The following is a 27,850-nucleotide window of genomic DNA, read 5'->3' as shown; positions in this document are numbered from 1 at the left end:
TCTTTTTATTTTTCTCCAAATTCTTTTGTCTTGCTGCCACCCAGATGATTCTGATTCATAGCCAATGTGAGGAAACACTAGTGTAATCATTCCCTCATATACAGAGGAGGAATTTCAGAGAGGGAAAGGGACTTGCTCAAGACCACATAACTAAATAGTAGCATGTTGGTTGCTGCATTCCTGGACTCTTTGACCTCAAAGATATGGGATCCTGAGGCTCATTCCTTGTAGTGAGGGAGATGAGGAAGAGCTGGCATGGGCCTGTCTGTACTCTGGGTCTCCAAAGTATAGATTAGGCCCTGCTGTATTCTCCAAAGTATAGACAAGGTACTGCCATTACTTCATTGTTAGACATTTATTGAGCAGCTACTAAGTTCCAGCTTATAGGGCTTAGAGGACTTAGCTTCATGGGGCTAGAGTAGTTAAACAGTATTATAATTCAGTAATTATACTCTTGCAGACTGTGAATACATTCTGAAAGATTTGTGCTTCAGGGGTAGACTACAGAAAGCCAAGCACCCTCCCCAGCAGCTCTGAGTGCTACCTGCCTGGGACTCAGAACATTGATTGTCTAAGTTCCTGGCTTGTCCTACATTTGGCCTTCTGCTTAGCTGGTAAATCCCTCACCATGATAGGCCCAGCCTGGAAACCTGATCTGCCCCCATCCTGATGGCCTATGAGGCCAAGTCCAAGTGAGCTGGGGAAAGTCAGATTATATCTGTCCTGCTCACTGGAACCTGGCATACAGTAGGCTTTGAGTACAACCAGGTAACGTCAGCTGCAGAGTGTTGTACCCAAAAGACATCCAGGTAGTTAGTGCTCAGGAAACTGGCTTTACCTCAATGCTGGTGAGGCCTCTATGCTCAGGGAAGCCAGACAATTCTGGCAATTCCCAGGAGTGCTGAGAAGAATAAGACAGAAACTGCCTAAAGATTGGAGGCCAAGAGAACCTGGGTGACCTGTCCCCCCCCCCCCCCATGCCTGTTGCTGCTTTGTAATGAATTCCCTGAACGTGAACTGTTGTGAACCAAACTGACATCAAGTGATCGCTTCAACAGGCCTTAGAAGCTATCAAACAGATAGCTTCAGACCCCAGCCAGAGTCATTGCCCTATAATCTTCATGTCAGAGGGACCATGGGGCACTTCCAGCGTTCTTTAAATTAGCTCACCCCCAAGGTCTCTGACAGGGGCTGGGTCAGTCTCTATATGAATGAAAAACCATCACAATGGGGATTCACTTCCTTTCAATGTGGACTATTTCATTTTATGTCTGGGCACTGCATGCTTTCATTTTCAGAAATTTATTGAGCAATTACTAAGTACCAGCCTATGGGGCTTGGAGGACTTAACTTCTTGGGGCAACAGTAAGTAAACAGCATAATAATTCAACAGTTCAACTCAGTAAATATTTCTTGTACAGGGAGTACATCAGAGCTGGGGATGGGGGTCAGAGCAATTTTTATATGGGGTATAGAGGGAACAGAGAACAGAGGCACTTCATTTAGTTGTGGGGATTAGGGAACATTTAGTTGTGGGCACTAGGGACTTCTAAACTGTGACTAGAAATTGACTAAGCTAAGAGTAGGGAAAAGATAGGCCGGGAAAACTTATCGGAATAGGGGAAATCTTGGAGTAGATAGGCAATTAAGGAAGGTTAACAGATCTTGAGGGCCTGGCATGCTTGGGGAACTAAGAGGGGTCAGCATGGGAAAATTGGGGCAGGTGCAGTTTTGGAAGAGGGGTGCTGTAAGAAGAGACCAGAGAAGGAAGCAGGGTCTGGATTCTGAAGGGCCCTGTAGCTTGCTGGGGATTTAGCTGTCCATGGCTTGTGGGAGTGCTCCTGCTAGACCTTAAGCTGGGAGTGACACACAAGATTTGCCATAAAATTATTCCTCACATGGAGTTCATATCAGCTTCCTTGTGACTTCTGCCAGGGCCGTCACCTGACCTCTGGATCCACACTGTACAGGCCTGACCCTTCTGTTTAGTAGAATCCTAATGTGGGCTGGCCTCCTGGGGTCTTTGCAAGCTGTCATTCTGGGACTCCAGGGTTATCCTCTCTTCCCAGGATCTCTACAGACATCTAGCTTCCATGAGGCTGTAGTTGGGAGAGAGAGAAGGAAGTTGGGTCCCAGCTAGGGCCAGGAAAGCCCTTCACCAGAGTTTGTCAAAAGTGTGGTTTGAGGATTACTTGTATTGGCATTACCAAGGAGGTTTGGCAGATTTTTTATTTTGTCTTTTTCTTTTTAAAGCAGACTCCTAGACCATCCCTGATCTATTCAGTTACATTCTTGAGGGGTGGGGCCAGGTATTTGCATTTTAAAGAGCACTCTACATGCTTCTTCAGCACAGGAAAGTTTAAGTAGAGTCATCTGCCAACTAAGTGTCAGATTCTAAAATAGCTTCTCTGTTTCCTTTTCTATATCTTGTCTGGACTTTCCTGGGTGGGGTGGGGTGGGGTTGCCTGGAAAAGAATTTGGGCAAGGGGAAGGGGGGCACATCTGCTGCATATTGCAACTCATCTTTCCCCTCACATGGCTCTGTCCTGGAGTCTAGGTGCAGGAGCATCTGTTCTTGGGACTTATTAAATCTCCTTCTCCGAGTGGAACTTCTGGACCTTCAAGATACTTGTGGAGTAGCACGTAGGGCTGCCTTCCAGTTGGGTTCTGGCCATTCTTGGAATGGATTCTATGATGTCTGGAAGCCCGCTGCTGGACTGAGATAGCACAGAGAAAAAGACCACAGTGAAACAACATTCATGCATATCCTGGAAATTCCAGATGCAGAAAGTGCACAGGAGAGCTGGGCACTGAGGCACTTACCTATAGTGTTGGCTACTTAGGAGGCTGAGGCAGGATGGGCAGTTGGAGCAACTTAGATCAGGAAGGAAGGAAGGAAGGAAGGAAGGAAGGAAGGAAGGAAGGAAGGGCAAGCACAGAGGTTTGACCACTTTTTTGGGGGAAATCTGTCTTAGTGGCCTCAGTGTCTGATTGACTAACCAACTCCACACAAAGTCCTACAGGGCCCCTGCTCTGTGCCAAGTCCTATGCTAGAGGATGGACCTGAGCATCACAAAGCCTTGAACCTGAGGAGTGTACTATTCTGTCACTAGAGGGAGAGACCTTCCTGTCTGGAAATCAGGGTGCGATGCTTTGATCAGAACTTGTCTGAGAGGCAGAAATGACCTATTGCTATGGAATACTGGAAACCTGGCCCAAGTGAGAGTGTCAAAGAACATCTTATCAAGGTGGATGATTTTGAACTGGATCCCAGAGAAGGAGTGGATGTGTTTTGAGTAAATAAGACAGATGAGAAAGAGATAAGAGAAACAGAGGGCTGTGCTTGGGACTTGAAGTGCATAAGGTCACACTTGGGATGCTTTAATTGGCCGTGTTAAGTGTGCCATGTGTTCTGTGATAATAGGAAACTATTCACTTATTTGATAAGAGCATCTTTCTACAGGAGTGTGTATGTGTGTGTGTGTGTGTGTGCGTGTGTGTGTGTGTGTGTGTGTGTGAGAGAGAGAGAGAGAGAGAGACAGAGAGACAGAGAGACAGAGAGAGAGACAGAGAGAGAAAATGCATGTGTGTATGATTTACAATTTAGAACCTATTTGAAGATATAGTGCAGGGAGACCAGAAAGAAGGGTTTTGTAGTAATTCAGGCAAGAGAAGTCTGGGTTCTACCCACTGCTTTGCTCAGCTAAGCAGGATTAGCTAAAATGAGGATAAGAATAGGAAAGGCCCTGGGCAGGCATCCCGGCTCGGTCATCAACAGTCTATGATCTTTAATGCATCACCAGACCTAACTAGGCCCTAGCTGCCTCATCTGTAAATACTTACTGAGATCTTGCTAGGTATCAACTTCTGTGTAGTTTCCAGGGATAGAAAACTGGATGAGACCAAAAAAAAAAAAAAAATTCCTTTCTTCCTGGACTTCAAGTTTAATATGCTCTTCCAGAATAATGTGTAATGTCAGGATAGCACTGGGTGCTTTGAGAGCTCAGAGAAGGGCCACATAACCTGCCCTTTCCTGATGCTTGTGTATAGTGATGGTAGATCATTATGTTTGAGATGACTTGTTGGACTCATCCCTTATAGGGAGGGACAAGATGTTCTCTGAAAGGAACAAATATTCCCAGTGTCAGCATCCTAAGATGAACAGCATACAGGGTCAGGAACATAGATTTGCTTCTCAGGCCTCGGATAGAGATGGAAGAAACATCTCTCTATGCTTTTCTCTCTTGGTCCTGAACTAGAGGCGTCTAGTCAGGCCTGAGTGTAATGGAGCACCCTCTTCCACAGTGACACGGGATCCTGGCCCAGCAGGAAGCCAGGGCCAGGGTTGGGCAAGGTGACAGTTCTGTGGCTGGGACACTACACTTCTGTGTTCCTTTGAGTTATTCCTTTTAGTCCTTCCTGAGTGTCTTCATTTCCTAGGACTATTGTAACAAAGAATCACTAACTGGGTGGTTTAAACCAAGAGAAATTTATTGTTTCATAGTTGAGGAGGCCAGAAGTATGAGATCCAGCTTCTGGTGAGAAGGGCTTCTTTTGAAGGTTTTGCAGAAGAATCTGTTCCAGGCTCTCCATCCAGCTTCTGATGGCTGTTGGCGACCCTTGGTGTTCCTTGGCTTGTTAAAGCATCACTCCAATCTCTGCCTTCGATTTCACATGGCATCCTTCCCCATGTCTCCTCTGTGCCCAAATTTCCCTCTCCTTTCTCTTATAGACCCCAGTCACTGGATTTAGGGCTCATTCTAATCCAGCATGACTATTCATCTTAACATGAATACATTTGTAAAGACTGTTTCCAAATAAGGCCACATTTACAGGTAGTGGAGATTAGGACTTGAAGATAAGTTTTTTGGGGGACTGATTCAATCCACTACACTGAGTTTTTCACAAAACTTTATCAGTCCTTCCACACACCAGTTGTGCTATGGAAAGTTAAATAAAGATATCCACATTTGGGCCTGAGTGGCACAGGGGAGAGCATTATCCTCTGACCCCAGCTTGGTGGATGTAGCCCTGATTTATGGGAGTCCTGAGGGAAAGGTGACTTCAAAGGAGGAAGGGTAGGAATTTTAAGACCAAGTCTTCAGGAGATTCTCCCTTTCCTGCTGTCTTTGAACAATCTCAGTGTTATTCTCTGGGATGCTGGTTGATTGTAGGTTTATTTAACAACTGCATTTTCAAACTGGAAGAAGTTAGCAAGATGAAACAGGAGTAAGCCACTAAAGAGAATTCTCAGTGAGCATTCATATGTTGGAAATGCTGAAGAATCTTCTAGTAAATAAGTACTTTGGACTATTTAATCAGTGCTTCCCAAACTTGACTTCATCATGAAGCTCTTTTCCATAGGACAAGAGTATACTAATTATGTACTCCTGTAAAATCTATTGCCCCAAAACTTAGTGGCTTAAACAAGAAAAGTCATCTCTCAGTTTCTGGGAGTCAGAAATTTGGGTGTGGCTTGGCTGAGCAGTTTTGACATGGTATCTTTCACGAGGCTGCAGTCACTGACAGCTTTACCGAAACAGGAGCATCTGTTCTCTAAATGTCTCATTCATGTGGCTGGAAAGTTGGTGCTGGCTCTTAACAGTACATCTCAGCTCTTTAATCTCCTGGACTTCTCCATAGGGCTACTTGAGTGTCCTCAGGACATAGCAGCTGGATTTCTCCAGCATGAGACATCCAAGAAGCTATAGTAGAAACTTTACAACCTAGATTTAGAAGTCACATAGTACCTCCTCCACTATATCCTGTTGGTGTTGCCAGCCCTGGTTCAGTGTGGCAACACCAGAAGGTGAGGGTAATATGAGGCCATCGAGAAGGCTGAGTGCCACAAATTTGACTGTTCATTCGTTTAGCAAATGTTGACTAGTGCCTCTTATGTGCCAGGCATTGTTCTAGACACTGAGAATACAGCAATCAGCACAACATACACATCCCTATCCTCATGGAGCTCATTCTAGTGTCACCTCACTTAACATCTGTTTGAGATAATTTAGAAAATGCTGCTTCACAGGGATTTAGATCATTAAGTGAGTATTATGAATATAGAATGATAAATGCTTAGATGAGAGAACTCACATTACCAAGGGAACCAGGGCTTCTAGGACTAGGCTTAGGGGATGGTCAGGGATGATTTCCCGGAATAAGTAACTATATAGTAAGTCAAGCAAAGGAGGAGTAGTGATGAGGAAAGAGTGTTTCAGGAAGACTGGACAGCATGTACCACACCCCAAAGCTTGATATATTTGGGGAACTGAAAGTGGTTAAGTATGCCAGGAACAGAGCGTGTGTGTGTGTGTGTGTGTGTGTGTGTGAGAGAGAGAGAGAGAGAGAGAGAGAGAGAGAGATGGATAGATAGATGGATGTGGGGAAGTGAAGTGTTGAAAGAGGATACTAGATTCAGTGATATGTGGTGGGAGTGAAGGGACAGAAAAAAGTCAGTAATAAGAGTCCATGTTTCTGGCTTAGGTAGCACATGGGTGGGTAGAGAGAGGTGGTGCCAACCACAGTGATTGTGTAGAAAGAGGGGAATGGAGAGAAGAGAGGTTTATGAGGATTATAAGATGAAAAAGTTTTCATGCTGAGGATGAGCTGCTTTTGGGGTTTCCAATTAGCAATTCTTCAACTGCTTTAGTAGAGTTGAACAAACCAGGAAATAAATTGTAGCTATTTTTCACTGTTTAGAGAAAAGCAGAGGACCTGAAGCCCAGGAAAGAGAGATGCAGACACCACACCTATAGAGAGGACAATTAAGTACCTAAGATTATCTGAGCTCACCGAGTGTGTGATCCAGAGAATGAGAAAGCTCAGAGCACCAACATGAGGAAGAGACATATTTAAGGGGTGACGAGAGAGAGAAGATGCCACAAAAGAGGATGGCTCATCTAGGGAGGTAGGAGGAAAACTAGGAGAGTGTGGGTAATGGGAAATTAGGGAAGGAGGAGGGAGGGACACATACAGATGGTAATTAGCTAGTGGTTGTAGACTTGATGAGGATTGTCTGGGACAGGTAAAAATAGAGTGATGAGAGATTGAAATGTGAGGAATTGAGACTTCCAAAGAGAAAAATATTTTTAAGAAATTGGTTCTTGGAAACATCATCAGTGTACTGTTATTGCAATATCCTCAGTGTCCAGTTTTTAGACAATGGGGAATGGTTAAATAAATTTTAGTACCTTGACATGGAAGAAAATTATCCAGCTATTTAAAATGATGATGCCCTCATAAAAAATGACATGGTTTCTTTTAAGAAGAAAGCTTATTTCAGGAGGAAGAAGAAAATATATGGAAAATGAACTGTTTAAGATACTTAAGGAATGTATCAATAGCTTAGCCATTTTTTTCTTTTCTTTTTGGTATAAGGGGTTGAATCCAGGAGCACTTAACTACTGAACCACATTCCCAGCCCCTTTATATATATATTTAAATATTTTTCTTTAATTGTATATGGATACAATGTCTTTATTTTATTTATTTTTAGGTGTTGCTGAGGATCGGACTCAGTGCTTCACACATGCTAGGCAAGCACTCTACCACTGAGCTACAACCCCAGACCCCTTTTTTATATTTTATTTAGAGACAGGGTATACACTGAGTTGCTTATGGCCTTGCTAAGATGCTGAGGCTGGCTTTGAACTCACAATCCTCCTGCTTCAGCCTCCCTAGCTGCTCAGATTATAGGAATGTGCCACCGTGCCCAGATAGCAATGGCTGATGGTATTGTCTGGTAAGCTTATGTTTAATGTTTTATTCTTGTAACATTAAACATAGGCTTACCAGACAATACCATCAGCAATATCTCCTTTAGATATTTTCCCCAGTTAATCAAGAATTTACACTCACACAGAAGATTGTTCTCAAAGATTTATAGATTTATAGTTTTACTCACAATCACTGAAAACTAAAAACAATCAAGATGTTCTTCTGTTAATAAGCAGAAAACCTGTGGTATATCCATATAATGGAACATTATTTAGCAATAAAAAATGAATAGATTTGCTGGGCATGGAGGCACATACCTATAATCCCAGTTACTTGGAAGGCCGATTCAGGAAGATCATGAGTTTAAGTCCAGCCTCAGCAACTTAGCAAGACCCTGTCTCTAAATAAAATAAAAAGGGCTGGAGATGTAGCTTGGAGGTAGAATGCTTCTGGTTTCAACCCCCAGTACCACACACACACACACACACACACACACACACAAATGAACTATTGAATCATAAAAACAAAATAGATACATTAAATATGGAAATATCCAAGATTGAATGGTCACAATTGGTGTGGTTTTATTATATGTCATTCTTGAAAAGGGAAAATGATAGAAAATAGATCAGTGGTTTTTCAGGGAAGTAGTTAGGGAACAGTAAGTGGTTGACCACAAATGGACAGCACATGGGAACTTGTAGGGCAATAGATCGGTTCTGTAAGGTACCAGAGTAATGAACACAAGACTAAGAAACTGTTGAAACCCACAGAACTCTATAAAGACTGAACTTAACAGTATATAGAATCATTCAATTCCAGGATAAAATTAACATTTAACATATGTAACATGTGAATCTAACTATACCACATATATGGAACTATATATATGGCTGATGGTATTGTCTGGTGGGAGGAGTTGAAATAAATAATTTTGGAAGACAATGTTTTAACCAGATACTGTAGGAATAAAGACTCATAAGTGAACAATTGTAAATTTGTCCTGGGTTATAGGTAGTGATAATGAAATTACTTTACGTGTATACTGGTGTTGAATAAATAAGTAGGTAAATTGTATACAATGGGAGGCAAGTTTCTCACTGTCAGAGAAAGAGGGAGGTTGTTATGGTGGTGGGATGGGGAGGCTAGAAGGAAACCTGTGTAGCTGGTTTTGAGTTGTAGACATCAGTATGAGCTCATGTTCCCTTTAAATACAGACATACGCACATGATATTATATGTGTAATAGATTTAAATAGACACAGATCTGTATACATAGATTTATAATCCACAGATTCTATATATGTGGGTGTATGTGTGTATATGCACATTCAAACAGATGCAGAGATAAATATAGATATGTTGTACTCTGTGTGTGTGTGTGTGTGTGTATTTAGTTTTGCTAGCTTTGTCTGCCATGAGGGCCTGATATAAGTGTCACGCTCCATTAGCATCAGGCACACTTAACACTTCAGACCTTGGTTTCCCAATAAAATGGACTAAGCTTCCTTGGAAAAGTGGCTAATTCGTGAACTGGGGAAGTGCTATGGTTTGGATATGGTTTAGGTGTGTTTCCCAAAGCTCATGTGTTAGAGACTTGGTCCTCAGTGTGGGTGATGTGGAATCTTTTAGAAGTGGGTCCTAGTGGGAGGCTCTCAACGGGGACATGTCCTCTAATGGGACTGTGGGGCCCAACCTTTCTGATCTCCTGTTTCAAGGCCTGCCCTCTCAAGTGTGTTGTTACCATGAGGTCTTACCAGAGGCTGGACCAGCTGATCTTGGACTTTAGACCTCCCAAACTATAAGCTAAATGAACTTGTTTCTTTACAAAACTATTTCATAATAGTAACAAAAGATGGACTACTAGAGGCAGGGAACATACAAGATGATCCTGAAGCAACTTGAAGTACCATAAAATAAGAAAATACTAAAAAAATAAAAAAAAAAGGGGAGGGGAGCATATAAAAAGGCCACATGAGCCAAAATGAAGGAGCTCCCAATGGCCAAGCTGAAACAATTAAAGCAGTGTAATAAACAATAATAATATTGAATTATAACTCTAAGAATAAAATAGATGTTTATAAATCCATATGGATATAAATAAATGATTAAATACATAACTAAATGGGGGAGGAGGGACAAATCTTCCTTGCAGAAGAATTCAGAAGTCAATGTAGAAGGCATGAAGGAAGTAGAAAATCACTGTTAGGCCATCACAATCATGATTGCTATAAGCAAGATTCATTGATGAATGCTAGATCAGTAAATAAAGCTTTAAGGAAGAACAGGATATTTGAAAAACCCTCAACGGTCTACCCTACACCTACTACTTACTGGGTGATTTTAACACACTGCATAAATTATTTGATACCCCTTTCTCCAGGAGGTGGAAATCAATTTCTCTTGCTTCTCATAAACAGAGTATGGGAAGGGAATATATCAAATTTTCAGTACAGAAACCTCACAAACGGTGCCTTACTGAGATAGATGGTCAAGGTTAACATCATGGGCAATGAGTTATGCTGACATCACGTGCCTCCTGATGTGCCTTAATGAGAAGGGCACATCACCTCTGTGGCCCTCTTCCCCAAATCCATAACCTTAGTCTTTTCATGAAAAAAACATCAGACAAACCCCACCTGGGGGGACATTCTATTAAACACCTAACCCCGAATCTTGAAAAGCATTGGGATTTTAGCTTTTGTTATGTGAGAAGATCTGAGTATACATCTCTGTTGAAGGGAAGCAGCCCACAAGAGAGAGAAGCTGGGGCTCTGGCAGGGGGCAGGGCAAGCCGTTCTAAAGCCTTGGATCTGTGACACTAGCCCCACGTCTGCTGTGCACAGACCTTCGCCTGGGAGGGTGCAGCCCTGTGTCTGTTTGCACGTGTCGTGTCACAGGATGCAGAGTTTTCGCAGCACAGTAAATCTCCTTGGTTTCTTTCCTTCCCTCCAGCCAGGCAGTTGCTGGCGGCGGCAGGGGAATCTGGAGGGGAGAGACCCCTTCTTCCCAGTGGGAACTGGCTCAGCTTCAAGTCCTGCTTGGTGGGTTCCTGTGCTGGGTGTTGCCCCTCTCCCCCTAGACTGCCTCAGAGGTTATCACCCAGATAGGTGCTAGGAAGGTGACTGACACCAGGCGGCAGCAGTGACAAGGTGGAGGAGGGGTAGGCAGTGAAACAGCATCTGAGAAAGATGAGAAAAAGAAACTCTCTGTTCCTGTGTGAACTTCACAGTCCATGTCATGTCCTCCTGCATTTTCTCAGACCACCCACGCAGAGTGGTTCCTCTTTTTCAGAATCATTAGTCTTTTGGCCCTTAATAAGCATAGATTTGCATCATTAATTGTATTTTTAGGGAAGTCTCCCGGTTTCCTCTGCTAGTTTCAAAGTCCTGAAGAGCAGAGGCAGGGCTTATGACTCTTTGTACCTCCTTGTGCAGCTAATCACAAAAGCTGCCACTGTTGTGATGCGCAGTAGGGGAGTGCTTTACGTGTTCTGACTGAAATGCTGCCATTCCAAAGCAAGACTAAGGCAGTGGCAGAAGGACATAACACTTAAGGAAGATTCACTCTGTTCCAGCCACCTCAACAAGCCCTTTACATCCATAGCTCATCTCATTTAATTGTCTCCCAAAGATCTTGGGCAGTTGGTCTCCAAGATGAGGAAACTGAGGCACAGAGGACTTAAGTAAAGTCTGGAGTCACACAGTTTGCCAAGGACAGAACTGGGATTTGAAGCCCTATCTCCTAACTCCAGGTTCAATGACCCCTTTCACCACATTGCAGCTGATTCCTTATCACATGGGTGAAATCAAATTAAAAGTAAACATCCAGGGCAGCCTTCAAATGAGGCAGTCAGACAGCCCAGAGAATGAACTTCAGACTTTTAATCAAAGGTCCTAGGATTCATGCTTCTGTTTGGATACTGTTTATTTTCCCTCTTGGGGTTGCCAGATACAGGATAACCAATTCCAACCACCCAGGCCTTACCTAAAAAGATTGAGTGAGAGAAGGGGAATAGTGACTGGGTGTATGTAGAATAGGGGTAGAATTTGCTTTTAGTCTCCACTGACCCCTTCCCCAGCTCCATTCTTTAGTTTTTTTTTTTTTAAAGGATATTGCTCAGCCTTGGAGAGAAGTCTACTTTGCCTATTGTCTCCCCTGGTGGCAAAGGGCAGAGGAAGAGAAAGGGCCACAGACTTGACCTGCCCTGGTACCTGGCCACTCCCCCACTCCCTGGCTATGAAGATGAACCAAGTGTTGAGACACTTTATAACTGCTACATGTGTGATGGAATAGAACATAAAAGGTTTTTCAAGGCAGAGGAGATAAATTTCAATTCCATTTTGGGTTGTTTTTGTATTGTTTTCTTTATTCTGAAAATTCTATCACATCCTGACTTAACATCCCATTAGCTACTGCTCATAGTCTTGCCTGGTTTGGTAGTTTCCCAATTTGGGGTGGATCTTATTATACCTCACTTCGTGTCTACATCAGGAACCCCCATGGTCTCTTGGAGGCTGTATTTGGTTAGGATGACCTTCTCTTTTTCTTCTCAGATCTAGCCCACTGTCACCAAAATTCCCATCTACTCAATTAGCCATCCATTTTGTCATTCAATTAGAACTACTAATTAATTGAACAGACTGTCTTTTTATGAGGATTTGTGGTTGTTTAACTTCATGTGTCCACTTGACTGGGCCAAGGATGCCCAGATAGCTGCTAAAATGTTTCTGGGTGCCTCTATTTGTGAGGGTGTATCTGGAAGAGATTAACATTTGAATCAAGAGAGTGGCTAATGAAAATCTGCTCTCATCAATGTGGGTGGCCATAACCTAATCCATGGAGGACCTGAAAAGAACAAAAGGGGAAGGTAGAGCAAATTCTCTGTTTCAGCCAGGACCCACCTTCTTCTGCCCTCAGACATCAGAGCTCCTGGTTCTTGATTCTTGGAACTTGGCCTGTATGACACCACTGGCTTTCCTGGTTCTCCAGCTTGCAGATGGGAGATCATGGGACTGCTTAGTCTCCATAATGACGTGTGCTGATTCCCATGAAAAGTTTCAGTAGCTGCCTCTCTCTCTCTCTTTCTCCCTCTCATCTCTATCTTCTATTGATTTTGGTTTTTGGAGAACTCTAATACAGGATTATAGAACTGCAGGGGGAAATATTGATCTCTGTTGGCATCAGAAAGGCATGTGAGTCAATCCCCTATCCTTAAAGATGTTGTCGCTTGTCCTCAGTGTCATGTGGCTACATTAGTTTGTTCACAAAGGATTTATTCAATATTAAGTTACCAGCCAATGATAGGCACTGGGGATACGAAAATCAATAAGATCACTTCCTGTCCTCGAGGGGTTCACACTTGAGAGGTAACTAGCTGGCCATGTGAGGCATTTGTTTGGTTGTCAAGGTGTTTTAATGATTTCTCTGTTATTTATTGCTATGTAATAAGTCATCTCAACTCAGTGGCTTAACACAATAATGACTGACTTTTCCTCACAGTTTTGTGGTTTTTCCTGGTGGTTCTTTTCTGATATCACCTGGGCACACTCGTTCAGCTGCATTTGGGCAGCTATTTGGTCCTAGCTTCCACATCAGAGGCCTCAGCTGGGTCAGCTGGTAAGGCTGACTGGGATGACTTTGCTTTTCTGTGACTATGTGACCTCTTTCACATAGGGTCTCATCCTCTTTCAAGCTATCCTGGGCTCCTTTTACATGAAGACAGAGAATTCTGAGAGGGTCAAAACCAAAGCTGCAAGGTCTCTTGGGGTCTTGGTTCAAAGTTGCAAATATTACTCCCTATGAGTGTGCAGAATCATAGACTTCACTTGAGGGGAATCAGCAACATCACATTGCAAAGGGTGTACACACAGGGATGGAAGGAATGTGTGGCCATGTTTTGCAGTCTACTATAGTTGTTAACTTGAAACAAAATTAGATTTCTAATACATATCAGGTTTATTCTGTTTTCCTTAAAAATGGGGACACATGGCAACAAACCTCTGGAGCTGAGTCGTTGCTAGCCCATTTAGACTGGACATTTCACTTCTAGCTCATCACAGAACCCAATACTCTTTAAAAGAAGTTGAGATTTTTAGTTTGGATGTATGTCAGAACTGATATTCAATTGCCATCACCAAACGGGCTCTATGGATGATGGTATTGGAAAACCACTGCTGGAGTTATTGAATATGTTTGAGAAATACAGAGAAAGTGATGCTTTTCAATTAACCAGGGTCTGGATTCAGGGTGGATGGGATGAGGAAGATGGGTGGCTATCAGACCAGTTTAAATGTTGTTTTGCACTTCGCTGGGCAAGGGTGATGTCTGTGGCACCTTGACCAAATAAACTTCCAAAGATGAGGACAGATTTCTTGTCAGACAAGGAGAATCTGCCAGAGAACTAGTGAACCTCTCACGCACAACAATTATCCAATGGTGCCACTTTCCTCTGAGAAACTGTATAGGCTCCCCATACCTGTGAGTCTCAGTGTTAATTCCTTGCTATATTAAGAACAAACAAGAAGGCCCTAATGCAAGCTGTTGACTGGTTGATAATGACATGTCAATGTTGGTTTACCTATGGTAACAAAAGTATCACAATGGAGCAGGTTGTGAGAGTCCAGGAAGCAGCACCCGTGCTGGGGCAGAAGGCATATGCAACCCAGCTTGGCTGTGGACATAAAACTACTCTAAAAATAAAGTCTGTGGGGCTGGGAGGGGCATTTGTGAGGTAAATTTAGGAAACACAGGTAAACAAAGTTTTTTTTTTTTTTTTTAACTGCAGGACTTAATAGCACCACTTTACATTTATAACACTTAATGCAGTTATAATGAAATAATTACATACTCACTATCATTTCAACTCCAGATATAGGCTCTGTCAGAGCAGTGCCCACAATAGAGATTGGCACATGCTTGGCACTCAGTACATAGATACTCACCCCAAAAGTCCTTTCTACTCATCCTCAAAGCCCCAGTCCAGCACCCATAGTACTTTTACAAATTGGGCCTTATGGTTTTTTGCACCAACTATCTAAAGAACACTGTTGCCTCATAGCAGTAAATAGGGAGCAAATATAGGAGCCATTAGGATCCTCTGATGTCCTGGGCAGCCAGGAAGTAGATCTTTATGAGCCTGACCTTAGGCTTGTTCTAGGAAGGGCTAGAAATATGCAAGGGCAGAAGCAAGGCAGAAATCACTGAATTAATGTGATGTCAGGGACAGAGACATTCATTGTCAGTGCAGGCCAAGAAAAATAGTAATTCTAAAGTCATAATGATGGTGTCTATTTCAGAAATGAGTCCTGGAGAGGTGAAAATAGTACCTTTATGTTAGTTAAAACTTTTTTTTTTCTCCCCCCATTGTTGGGGATGGAACTCAGGACCTGGTGCACACTGGGCATGCACTCTACCACTGAGTTACATCCCTAGCCCTTTTAAATTTTTGTTCTGAGACAGGGTCTTGTTAAGTTGCCTGTGCTGCCTCAAACTTATGATCCTCCTGCCTTAGCCTCTAAGTAGCTGGAATTATAGCATGCAACACCATGCCCACCTGGTTAGAACTTTTATTAATAGCAAAAGACAGAGTTTCCTCTTCAAGGATTGGCATATTTGTGTTAGTATTTAAAAATTAAAATATTTAAAAATTATAAAGGCAGTACCTGCTTATCAAAAAAATTTAAAAAAGAAAAAATGGAAAGGACTCTGAAGCAAGAAAATCATGCCATATGTCTTGTCATCATTATATTTTTTGGCTTCATAATTTCCCAATGTATAGGCGCATAGTAACAATGGAGAACAACCTGAGTGTGCATAGCCTTTAATACATCAATTCTTGTAGAAACCTGTTCCCTGAAAACACTTGCGCTAGTGTGAAAGATTGTATTATAAGACTGTCCATAGTGAGTCGAGATAAATCTGTTAATTTGTGATGTAATTGAGGAGAGATGACGCCAATACTTAGGTATAGGAAATTCTGACTTTGATGACTTTGTAGAGACCATTATCATATAGTGTATTTGTCTTTCCTACTTTTGCCAGGTGCAGTGGCTCATGTCTGTAATTTCAGCAATTTAGGAGGCCAAGGCCAGAGGATTGCAAGTTCAAGGCCAGCCAGGGCAATTTAGTGAGCCTGCCTCAAAATAAGAAATAAAAAGGGCTGGGGATATAACCCCAGTATTGGAGTATCCCTGGGTTCAATTCTTAGTACTGGGGAAAAAATGAAAAATTTCCCTTTAGGAAGACAAACAAGGGATTATCTGGCTACCTGTGAACTGGACCTCTGAGCTCTAAGCAAATAAGAAGGGCACTTCTGACAGTAGTTTTCTTTCTTCTCTTTTTCTTTTTAAATTAAAGGTAGAAGTTTGCCTGGTTTTCTGCATGTTTCTTTTAATTTTTGTAAAAAACATAGGCAAATCAAATTAAATTACATATTTTTAAAATTTTTTTTTATAAAATATACCATAAATACCCTAAACCCAGAAAAATAGAATGGTACTTAAAAAATTATTAATTGCATGACAAGCAGTTTGTGACCCCTACCTTTGTGTGGCCATCCCAGGTGAGGTAGTACAGTGGGCAGTTAAAGATATTTCTGAAAAGCATTTCAGCACAGGTTGGCAAGCAGTAATTTAACTGTGCCTGGAGGTTACTGCAGGCCACATGAGTACATTCCACTAAACCTACAGTTAATGAGTCTCAACATACCTTTTCTTTTGGGGCTGGGGATATAGCTTATTGATAGAGTGCTTGCCGTGCATGCACAAGGCCCTGGTTTCAATCCTCAGCACCATACAAAATAATAATAATAATAATAATAATAATAATAATAATAATAATAATAATACCTTCCCTTTTACAAAGTCCCCAAAATGCCCACTGCTGCTCCAGTGCCACTAGACGCAAGGGGAGCTATGACAGGGGAACTCAGAAAGGAAAGATTTAGTGGTCTTAAAAAAAAAAGAGAACTATGGTTAAAAAAATTATTATTATTACCATCATTTAAATTTTTTTTTGTAGTTGTAGATGGACAGCATGCCTTTATTTCATTTGTTTATTTTTATGTGGTGCTAAGGATTGAACCTAGTGCCTCACACGTGCTAGGCAAGCACTCTGCCTCTGAGCTACAATCCCAGCCCTTATTATTATTATTATTTTGCAAATTAACAACAACAAACCCAGGATCATGCACCCCACTGGGGCCCCTCCCAGGACTTTGGTAGGGACCTGTGCAAGAGAGGGCCCTGCAGCTTCAGCTTTCTTAATGACACTGTCACTATGCCTATGGGTGTGAGTGCTGGGTGCTGGGTGGTGGCGGGGCAGCCAGCAGCTGGACAGTTCCCTCCAGTCCTCCTTCCTTGCACTTGACTTCCTCAAATTCACCTATATATGTTTTGGAGCTACTTCCCTATTAGCATGAAGAGAGAGCCTAAATCTATTCTCTACTTTTTCTGAATGATGGCATTCCATTGTATGCACACTGGCATTTAGATCATTTTCTATCCTCTATAACTATGCTGAAAAGAACATTCTTGTTCAGATTTTTTTTTTTTTTTAAGTTTTGTAGTAGGGATTCACCCCAGGGGCACTGTACCATTGACCTGCATTCCCAGACATTTTACTTTTTTATTTAAAGACAGTGTCTGCTAAATTGCCAAGGATGCTCTTGAACCTGTGATACTCCTACCTCAGCCTACTGAGTCACTGAGATTACAGGCATGTGCCTGGCTCAGATGTATTTTAGCACTGGTGAGAATATGTCTATAAAATAAATTCTTAGAAGTGTGATTGCTGAGTCATAGAGGATGTCTAGTTAAAATTTTGAAAGATATTGTCAACTGCTGTCTTTGGAGGTTGGGAGAATATGTCAGCAGGAATGAGAATGGTTAAGACTGTGTGTTAGAAAATGTTGCTGATTCTTGCCACTCTGTAGGTGAAAAATAATATCTTGCTAACGTTTTAACTTGTGTTTCTGTTATTAAGGGAAAAGTAGAGCAACTTTTCATATTTTAGAAGTGTGTGTGAGAGAGAATTTTTTTTTCCAGAGCTGGGGATTGAACCCAGAGCCTTGCACATATTAAGCAAGTACTACCACTGAGCTGCATCCCCAGCATCACAGCCCTATCTTTCCCCTGCTTTTTTTTTTTTTTTCCACACTGGCTTTATTCTTTGTCCATCTTACTATTGAGTTAGTCTTTTTAAAATTTATTTGTAAGAGTTGTTCAGACATTAAGAAAATTTGTCTATTATATAATTGACAAATATATTTTCCCAGTTTGTCATTTGTCTGTTGATTCTGTTTATGATGTTTATCTTCCCATGGGAAAATTCTGTTTACATAACTGAATGTGAAATAACATGATCTTTGACTTATGATAGTTCCACTTGTGATTTTTTTGATGTTGTGATAGTGCAAAAATATTATGCATTAATTAGAAACCGTATTTCAAAATTTGATTTTTATCCTGGCTAGCGATATGTGTGGTACAATACTCTCTCATAGTGATATGAGCAAGATCATGAGGGCAAACAACCGACTCTATCATAAACTGTGTTGCTAAGCTATATGTTCAGTAGGTTAGGTGCATTCAGTACACTTTTGGCTTATGATATTTTCAATTTATATGGACTTATTGTGATGTAACTTCATTATAAGTGAAGGAGCATCAATAGTTGGGTGTGGTGGGACCTGCAGCTCAGGAGGCTGAGGCAGGAGGATCACAGTTCAAGGCCAGCCTCAGCAAGTTAGTGAGGCCCTAAGCAGTGAGACCCTGTCTCTAAATAAAATATAAAAAGGGCTGGTGAATGTGGCTCAGTGGTTAAGTGTACCTTAGTTCAATTTTCAGTATTTAAAAAAAAAAAAAAAGAGCATCAGTATAAAAAGTCCCTCATGATTTGTTGTAGCACTTTTATGATTTCATTTTTAAGTATTTACCCTTCAGGAATTTGTTTTGGTATGTTGTCAGGTATGGCTATTTTATTTTATCTCAGAAGGTTATAGCCATCAAGATAATTTATTGTAAAATATATCATTATCTCCAGTGATTGAAAGATCATCTTTGCCATTATACATTTAAGTCTATCGTTGGTCTTATTTTCTAGATTTTTTAGTCTGTTTCATTAAAACAGTCTGTCTATTCATGAACCAGCTGTTCACAGTAGTTTTTTTTAATGTTTTGATTTTGGATGTCTAGCCTCCAGAACTGTGAGAGAATAAACTTCTGTTGTTGTAAGCCAGTCTGTGATAATTTGTTACAGCAGTATAACAGGAAACTCTATCAGGAAACAGATTCAGTGGCAAAGCTACGTTCTGAATGGATATGCAGAGATATTCATCTCAGTTGTTAAGAGTGTTTGTGAGGAGAAGTGGAGAGGTTGTCCATATAATTCAATAGCCTGTGGGATGTTAAGGGATGAAGGGGTGAGCTTTGTGTTCTGTGTACTCTTCACTCTCTCCACTGTCTGTGTCCAGGAGGCTGACCTCCTAGGACTGCCTCCACCCAACTTCTTGCCATTTGCTTCTTCTTGGGTTTGGCCAATGCTAAGCATTAGCAAGTAATTGGAAGGTGGCTCCCTCCACATGGGGTCCTAGATACATATCTATGCCTAAACTCCTAGCTCTGGTCTTGTGACCTTCTGCAGATTCAGTTCTTGTTATTGGTTGGCTGCAGCACCCATTCTTGTCTTTTCCCTTTCAAATCTCCAGATGGTAAGAGCTTCCCACTGATACTAGCCCCAGAACACTACACCAGTCTCTTACTCATTTTCCCCAACTCTGCCCACATCCCCTCAAAAGACCTATACTTTAAACTTCCTTCAGAACTCCCTTTTGAACATACCAGGTGTTTCTACCCAGATCTTAATCAATCTGGGGGAACCACCATTTTGAGTGACATACAAAGCAGTAACTCCAGCCTCCTGGGCTCTTGCTTCCACCTGCTCATTTGGAATCAACTTAACAATCCTGACAATTAAGGGAAGCCACTTCTGCTCTGATGGGAGTCCGAGCCCCCTAGGAATGAAAGCTGCTCAGGAACTATGGAAATCTAGGAGAAGCCTGTCTTCTTTTCTGGGTTACTCCCACATAAATTCCCAAGCAGGGCTGCCTGTATCCCAGGGGTTTCCACCCCATCCAGGAACTTAGATAGGTGTGAACCTGAACTGCTAGGTATTTGAGTGACAGAACTGCTCCTCCCTCTGGAGCTTTAGAGGGATAGGATCATTTACCCCATCAAGCTTACAGGGCAGGCACCTCCTTTAATTGAGATGAGCTTTCTCCTTGGAGGCCTCTCATTTCTCATTTTAAACAGACTCCTGGCAGGGTGATCTCCCTGTTGCCAGACATGCCTAGACATATCTAATTCTACTTACACTTGGGCTGGGATCCTTCTAGACAATGTTGGGAAGGTAGATTTGGCCCATGCTGCAGAAGGCCTCCAATCAAACAAGTTTTAACCTACTATTGTAGTTCAAAAATCACTGAATGGAATATATTTGAGCTGGGGAGAGACTTGGATCAAAAATTGTTAGAGTTTAGCTTCTTGCTTTCCCTCTAGCTGAGAGGTGCCCAGAGAGGTGCCATCAAGACACTCTCTACCTGTTTTATTTCCAGTAGAGTATTATCATTCCCTGAAATCACACTGTTTCCTTTTTCTTCCTTTCCCTAATTCCATAAGGGCAAGGAGATACTCTGAGGGCCTGGCTCTTAGTAGATAATCAATAAATAGGTGTTGAGATTGTTGAATCAGGGGCCTGAGGCTGTAGCTCAGTGGTAAAGTGCTTGCCTTGCATATGTGAGGCACTAGGTTCAATCCTCAGTACCACATAAAAATAAATAAAGATACTGTGTGTTTATCTACAACTAAATAAATATTAAAAAAAAAAGAAATTGTTGAATCAACTTGGTGTAATGAATGAATGCAGATGAGGAAGCCTGGAGCAGGCAAGGGATACAGTGACTTGTTTAAGGGTTCACAACTCATTACTGGCAAAACTGGGTGAAAACCAGGCTCTCTGGCCATATTCACTGCAATACATGAATAGGCAGGAGGTGGGGGTGAGTTTGTAGAAAGGGTGAGGAAAGGAGGAGGGGATTTCTGGGAAGTTATGATGATTATGGACCAGACTTGAGATAGGGAAGAAGAGACAACATCTAGGAAAGGAAAATTAATACTTGTTGGGCACCTACTCTGTGCTAGGCACTATGCCAGATGCTTTACCTTTGTGGTGTGATTTATACCTCTGCTGTAGGAATCATTATCCCCATTTATTTAAATTTTCTTTTTTAGTTGTAGATGAACACAATATCTTTATTTATTCATTTTTATGTGGTGCTGAGGATCGAACCCAGTGCCTCACACATGCGAGGCAAGCGCTCTACCACTGAGCCCCAGGCCCAGCCCCATTATCCCCATTTTTATAAACTAAGGGAACAGAGGCACAAGAGTTTAATTTGCCTTCTTTTACCCATTTATGAAGTATCTAATGCCTAAGCTTGACCTCTTCCCTTCTTCCACATGGCCTTATTGGACATAGGATTAAATCTGGGGGTTTTCCTTAATGATGGCCACTGTGCCTGGGAAGTGGGAAGGGGAAAACAAGAATGAAGCATTCATTCAGAGGAGCAGGGTGTGTGGCTCTTATCTTGGTTAGGAGAGAAACAGAAGCACAATAAGGCAGGGCCTCTTTGACACAGAGCACAGTTAGGGATGGGAAGGGTAGAGAGCATTAGAGATCAACCCTAAGGTTCTTTGCCACTTGAGAGGCAAGACCAGGATTCAGTTAGCTAGAGCTAACACAGATCACCTTTTTCCCTCTCTGAGTTCCAATCTGGGGACCAGAACTAGGGGTGGGGTGTGGTGGGCTAATTCAAGTCCCAACTAGGAGTAGCCTAAGCTCCTCCCCAGTTGGGCCCCTTGCCTGTACAGACACATAGATAGCCCTGCAGCCCAGATGTTCCAGGGCAGGCCTAATTTAAAATCCACGTTGCTTTGTCCCCATAGGCACACTTGTGCCTATCTGACCCTGGCTCTTGATTTTGGTTTGGAAAGTAAGTTCTCTGTGTTCCAAATGCAGACCCTGCCTCCACATCACTGGGTTCTTGTCAGGGCACAGGTCTGTATAATGTATTCTTTGTGCCTGTGGGACCTGAGTTTTGAAGGTGGCCCCCAGTCCAGGTCTAGTTCCAGACCACTTATGTCAGCTGGCTGGCAGGCCGCTGTAGGTCAAGGGTGAAAGGAGACCTCCGGAGGTTATGCTACCAATCAGATCCTCACTGTCACTCCCCTCACAGCATAACTCACACTTGCTAAAAAGGGCTTTCATAAACAACTCAAGTCTGAAAACTCCGGCAGCTCCCCCTGCCCCTCTAGCCCTGGGGGGCTTCAGGAGGCTCTGGGCTGTCCGCCAGCCCCAGGCTGGCCCATTCTTGAGTGGGGGTGGGGAGTCAGTGCTATTCCCCTTTCCTTCCTGCTTGGTCTCCAGCCCAGAGTTTCCTCAGTCCCCAGCCTCCCGGGGCTCCCCACCCTGAACTCCCTTAACCCTTTCCTCCACGGGAAGGGTGGCTGCAGTGCCTGTTCTCTGTGGAAGCCTGGGTGGCCCTGGGGGTAGAGGGGAGGAGGTAGCCCAGTTTCAAATCTCAAGAAAGGGTCCTTTAGACCAACTCTTCCCTCCTCTTTCCTTCCACAAGGGAAAGGGGAATGTGGAAGGAAATTAACTTTGACCCCTGGATTCTGGCTCAGGGCCCCAAACTAAGATCGAAGGCAGAGGTTTTCAGGACCCTCCCCGCCCCCTTCTTTCCGTCCTCTCTCTCCCTCCCTCCCTCCCTCGGCTTCCCGCGCCCCTTTAAGCGACCCAGCAGACGGAGAGTTTATCCAGAAGGGACTGGCAGAGTGGTGGAGGGGGAAAGCGGAGGGGAGGGGGCGGGGGGAGGAGGGAAGGGCGGCGGGAGCCCGACCGGTCCCACCCCCAGCTACAACCCCTGGCAGGAAGAGCCTGTCGCTGGAGCAGCCGCAGAGAGGGACGGAGTTCGGGAGGGCGGGCGTCTGAGCGGTGGCGGGTGGGTCCCAGGGCTTGGAAGGCCGAGGCGGTGGCGGGGGGCGCGCCGCAGGGAGGGGGCGTGGCTTAGGTTCCTCGGGCTGGGGGCTGGGGCGCCTCCGGTGCTGGGACCCCGGTGACACTGTCGTTTCCCTCTTTCTAGGGAAGGGTTGAGCAGCCATGCTCTTGTCTGGGGGTGACCCCCCGACTCAGGAATGGTTCATGGTGCAGACAAAATCGAAGCCTCGGGTGCAGAGGCAGCGGCTGCAAGTGCAGCGCATCTTCAGGGTCAAGCTGAACGCCTTCCAGAGCCGCCCCGACACCCCCTATTTCTGGCTGCAACTTGAGGGGCCCCGGGAGAACACCGGCAAAGCCAAGGTAAACAGCTTCTCTCCACGCCCCACCCGTCCCATCCAGCCAGATCCCTTCCTCCCCCACCCAGGGGAGAGGTGGTCCTCAGAGGTCTCCAGACCTAGGTCGGGCAGTTTGGCTTGCAGGTAATGGGCCATCTTCCAGTCTCTCCAGATCTGCAGCCCTGGCTCTTTCCCCATCCGCCTCTTCCCTCTAGTTCCTTCTTTCTTTTCTACCCCACCCCTCTCTTGCGTGTCACTTCTGTTCCTCAAGTGTGCTGGGAGAGCCGGCATGGTGTGACTCCTCACAGGCCTTCCCTGACCAGGTTCCAGCGTTCACTACCCTGCTTTTCCATCTGGGGAGCAATTTAAGGCTCTGCATTTTTGTGGCCTCTGCAACACACCTCTTTGTTCTCCACCAAGACCCTGGAAGGCCTACATTCCTGTCTCCTTAAATACTTGGGGTGCCCTGGGATTGCTGGAACTAAAGGGGGCCCTTCCAGATACTTTTGGAGCATTGTTGGCATTTTACAGATCAGACATTGGGAATCAGAGGTCAAGGGGCCTGCCGGAGTCCTCAGGGTCAAGTAGGTGTGGGATGGTGGGGGTTAGACCAGAACACAGGACTCTGGTTTCCCTGGTTCATACTCTGGTGTCCCAGGCAGCCTCTTGTAGGGCTCAGGGTGATATGTAACTGCTCTGGGACACTAAACCTTGGGGGTGGGAGGGGATTGGGAGAACTGCGGGCATTTGAATGAAAGCGGCTGCTGTGTGGGGTTGGATGTAGGACAGGTCAGGTCACAGCTTGTCTCTCTTGCAGTCTCCCTGGCTTCTCTCACAAGTTTCTCCTCTCCTTTCCCATCCTCTGATTGTGGCCAATGTCTCCTTCTTTACTCAGATTCTCTTACCTTATCTCATCCTGGTAGGACTGTTACCTGCTCCCTTTGCTTCAGATCACCTCCCAGCAGACACCCACACCTGCATGCAAGTGGGTCTTTCCCAATAACCAATTAGTCAAGGCTTTGGGTAGGGAAGGCCCAAAGCAGTCAGCTGGAGGGCAGGCAGGCTGAGAAGTTCCTCCCTCTGCCCCTTGGTTGAGCTGCTGTGTCAGCAGTTCTTCCAATTTAGACAGAGGTGCTGGGGGAGGAGAAGGTTTTCAATTCTGACAGTGGTACTGGGGGAGGGGAAGGTTTTTTCAAGACCGAGGTGCTGGAAAAGGGGATGGATGTCTGCCCCAACAACAGATGTGCAGGAGCCCCTGAGAGTAAGAAGTTTTGGAAGCTGGGATGGGGTAGGTTAACAAGAGAAGTTTGGGTTCCTAATCTTTTTTGTTACTTTGAAATACACAGCTCACCCTTTTATGGGGTTGCACTTTCTGAGAAGCTGTGCTCCCTTCTGCTTGCTTAAATCCTGGGTTGGCTTCTCCAGGCCTGTCAGCTCTAGCTCTCACTGCTTCCTCAGGGTTCTTTGGGCCATAGGTTCTAACATCCCAGACTCTCACTCCAAAACCATGTTAAATGAATCCAGTGGCTCCCTTAACCACCCTCCCTTTGCAAGGCACTGTTGAAGGTGAGAATGTAGTGTGGATAACTCTCTTCTTTACTGCACAGATGAGTGGAGAAGAAACTCTGGGGGAAGGAGAACAGAGAAGATGGGGAGGATAAGATTTTGTCTTAAGGGTTAGGAGATCTGGGTTTGATGTGCTGTCACCATATTATAGCCAGATAGAGGAGTGTGGTGCAGAGAATTTGAGTTCCGGTTTGCTATCTTCTCATTGAGCTACCTGGTCAAATAATATGCTCCCTTTGAGCCTTTTTCATTATCTATTTAACAGAATATAACACCCACTTCATGAAGTAGTTGTGAGTGTCACCTGAAATAATGTGTGCAAAATGAATTGTTCAAAATGCAAAATGCAGAGAGCTATGGAGATATATGTCATGTATTAACTAGCTGTAAAACTGAGCAAGTCCTTTTCCCTTCCGGGGTCTTTGTCTCCTTTGTAAAGTGAGAGGCTTGTATTAAATACTGTATGAATGTTTCTCAAGTGTAAGGATGTCTTGTGATTTCCACAGGGAGATGGTGTGGCTGACCCCAATCCCAACTGCAGAGATGTGAAATTTTGACTTTGATAATGACCTTCCTGTACATAAGCCAATTGGTGTAGAGGACTTGTGAGACTGGAGGTTGCAGGATAGGGAGGGGTTGTGGGAGTGTGGATCTTGTCTGGGTCTGAGTGGAGGAGGGGTCAAGAAGTATATAGGATCATCTGGAGAAGGGCCTGGCCAGGGTGTGTTTTTACATTTTGTGCACTTGGGTTTCCAGGAAAATCTCTAAACTTGAGTGCCTTTAATTTTTTTTTTTTTAGTAGTGGAATTTAGAAAATATCAACGATGTTGCTGTAATCACATTTCCAGGCAGCAAAACAAACGCTGGGGAGGCCTGATTTCTCTTGGGTGAAATCAACAAGTGGAGAGGAGAGTTTTAATAATGTTTAGAAGAACCCAAGGACAAGCCCCTTTGCCCTCCTTGGCAATAATGTGAGGATGGGTTGGTGGCAGAGAAGAAAAGTGGCATGTTTGCTTCTTTCCTTTTTAGGAGAGAATGGAGGGAGGTGGTGGGGAGCCCAAAGACCCCGGTAGTAGTAGAGGTGACTTTTGGAGGTGGTTCTAGAACTGCAGGACAGCATGAGGCTTGCCAACTCTGACTTGGTCATCAGATGATAGTTGATCTGTCCTGGTTCCATACTGTGAGCAGAACCATGGAAGTTGTTGGGGTCAGGGGAGTGCTGGACTTGGCTCCTACTGACCCATGGTCAAAATCTCAGGAACTTGGTAAGCCAGTGGAGGAGTATTTACAGCCATGGAGGGAGTATCTAACCATGGACATTGGCAAATGTACAAATCAGAGCTCACCCCCAGCTGATTGGGCAACATTTACCAGCACACCTGAGTTGTGAGCAACTAATTCCTCTTTTTCTTTAAAGTTTTTTTTTAATCAAATAATATGTATTTAAAAAATCCAATAATTTGAAAAATATTTTACAAAGAACCTAGTGACTGCTCTGTCCATCCCAACTCCCTCTTTGGTGCCCTTCCCCATAGACATATCTGCTCTGGCATTTATGCATCTCCACTTCCTTTAAAAAAAAAAGGACATAAACAAATAAACAATGTCATATTTTTACCAATTTTAGATGTTTTTATTTTTACTTCCAATTATTGCATGTGAGGATTTAATTCCCTTACACTGCATTCCCTTTATCTTCCCAATACAGTTGTTTCATTTTTTTCTCAAATCGATACTTACTATTTGCCTCCTTTTACCTATGCCCATATCATTCATATGTATGCATTGAAGTATATTATTTTTACTTTTGGGTTTCCCTGAAATTAAGAACTCCTTGTTTTTCAATTTGTTTGTTTTTCTTTGTGCCTATTACTAATTCTTACAAGGTGTTTTTTTTTTTAAGGTAAATGTGTTAGTAAGGGTTCCATCACTGTGACAAAATACCTGATATAATCAACTTACAAGGAGGAAATATTTATTTTGGCTCATAGTTTCAGAGGTTTCCATTCATAGTTGCTTTGCCCTATCGCTTTGGACCTTTGGCAGTGTGGTACATCATGTTGGGAGCACATGGTGGGGATAGCTTGTTTACCTCATGGTGACTGTGAAGCAAAGATAGAGAATGGTGGGGTCCTAATGTTGTCCTCAAGGGCATACTCCCAATGACTCCACTTCCTTCTCCTAGGCCTCACCACCCAGAAGTTCAACCACCTCCTAACAGCTTCCAAGATGAGGACCAAGCCTTTAAAACATGGCCCTTTGGGGGACATTAGATATAGATCCAATCTATAGCAGTCAATCTATCCATTCAAGGTATTCATCTAATTCCATTTTTTTTTTTTTTTAACATCCTTTCTTCAGTTGCTTTCAAGGTTGGCAGCCTGTCATACTGAGACTTCAGTGTAGTGTTCTCTTTGGTGTCCCTTTGCCTTTTTTCCTTCACTCAATTCTTTGTTTACTGCACCACATGTCTTTCTCTTTCTTGGGTTGATGGAGTGCGTCCATCAGTAGTATCATTAGGTTCAAAATATGGTGCTGTGGCAAAGGGGATTCTGGTGACTGCTTTCAACACGCTTGTCTGTTGAGTCATACTCAGTCTGAACTCATTGCTCTCTGTGATGACAATCATCATCCTGAAACAGTGAGTAGCATACAGTGAGTTGTCAGCAATGATTTGTTAAATGGATGAATAAACTCAGATTTCTCTTCACCATCATTCTGGAGATTGTCTTTGCTTCTTCCCTACATTGGATTTCCCTTCTTGATTTTCCTTCTTGATTTGTTTGAATTGTTCTGCAGTGGTGCTATGGTTTGAATATTCCCTCCAAAACTCAAGTTAAAATTTAGTCGCCATTATAATAGTATTAAGAGGTGGGGCCTTTAGATCATGAGGGCTGTGCTGTCAAGAATGGATTAATGCCATTATTGTGGGAGTGGGCGAGTTATCACAAGGTGGGCTTGCTATGAGTTTGGCTCCCTCTTGCTTCTTTCTTCATCTTGCCCTCCTGGTATGTTACAACATAGCACAGAGGTCCTTTCCAGATGCCAATACCATGTTCCCATATTTCTCAGCCTCCAGAACCAGTACCCAAATAAATTTCTGTTCATTATAAATTACCGGGTGTTTGGTATTCTGTTGTGGAAGTGGAAAACAGCAAACTAAGAGAAGTGGCTTCT

The 27,850-nt window shown here is 43.4% G+C and overlaps 1 protein-coding gene and 1 long non-coding RNA gene across 2 annotated transcripts in view; one reads left to right on the top strand and one right to left on the bottom strand.

Annotated features, from left to right (window-relative positions):
• Positions 1 to 354: 354 nt before the first annotated feature.
• LOC125615266 lies at positions 355 to 24,277 on the bottom strand. Its single transcript, XR_007345839.1, has 3 exons — positions 24,013 to 24,277; positions 2,536 to 2,717; positions 355 to 2,099 (listed from the first exon to the last, which is right to left on the bottom strand). It is a non-coding gene; the product is annotated as an uncharacterized LOC125615266 (long non-coding RNA).
• Nynrin (NYN domain and retroviral integrase containing) overlaps positions 22,646 to 27,850 on the top strand; it is a 19,404-nt gene continuing 14,199 nt past the window's right edge. The window contains exons 1-2 of the mRNA XM_015491895.2: positions 22,646 to 22,776; positions 22,918 to 23,132. Coding sequence (XP_015347381.1) covers positions 22,935 to 23,132 — 198 coding nt within the window. The 5' untranslated portion in view covers positions 22,646 to 22,776; positions 22,918 to 22,934. The remainder of the gene's footprint in view (positions 22,777 to 22,917; positions 23,133 to 27,850) is intronic.

The sequence above is a fragment of the Marmota marmota genome, unplaced genomic scaffold (assembly GCF_001458135.2).
Source record: "Marmota marmota marmota unplaced genomic scaffold, marMar, whole genome shotgun sequence".
NCBI lineage: Eukaryota > Metazoa > Chordata > Mammalia > Rodentia > Sciuridae > Marmota > Marmota marmota.
Note: the sequence above shows the minus strand (reverse complement) of the source record. Positions and strands in the feature narration are given on the sequence as shown.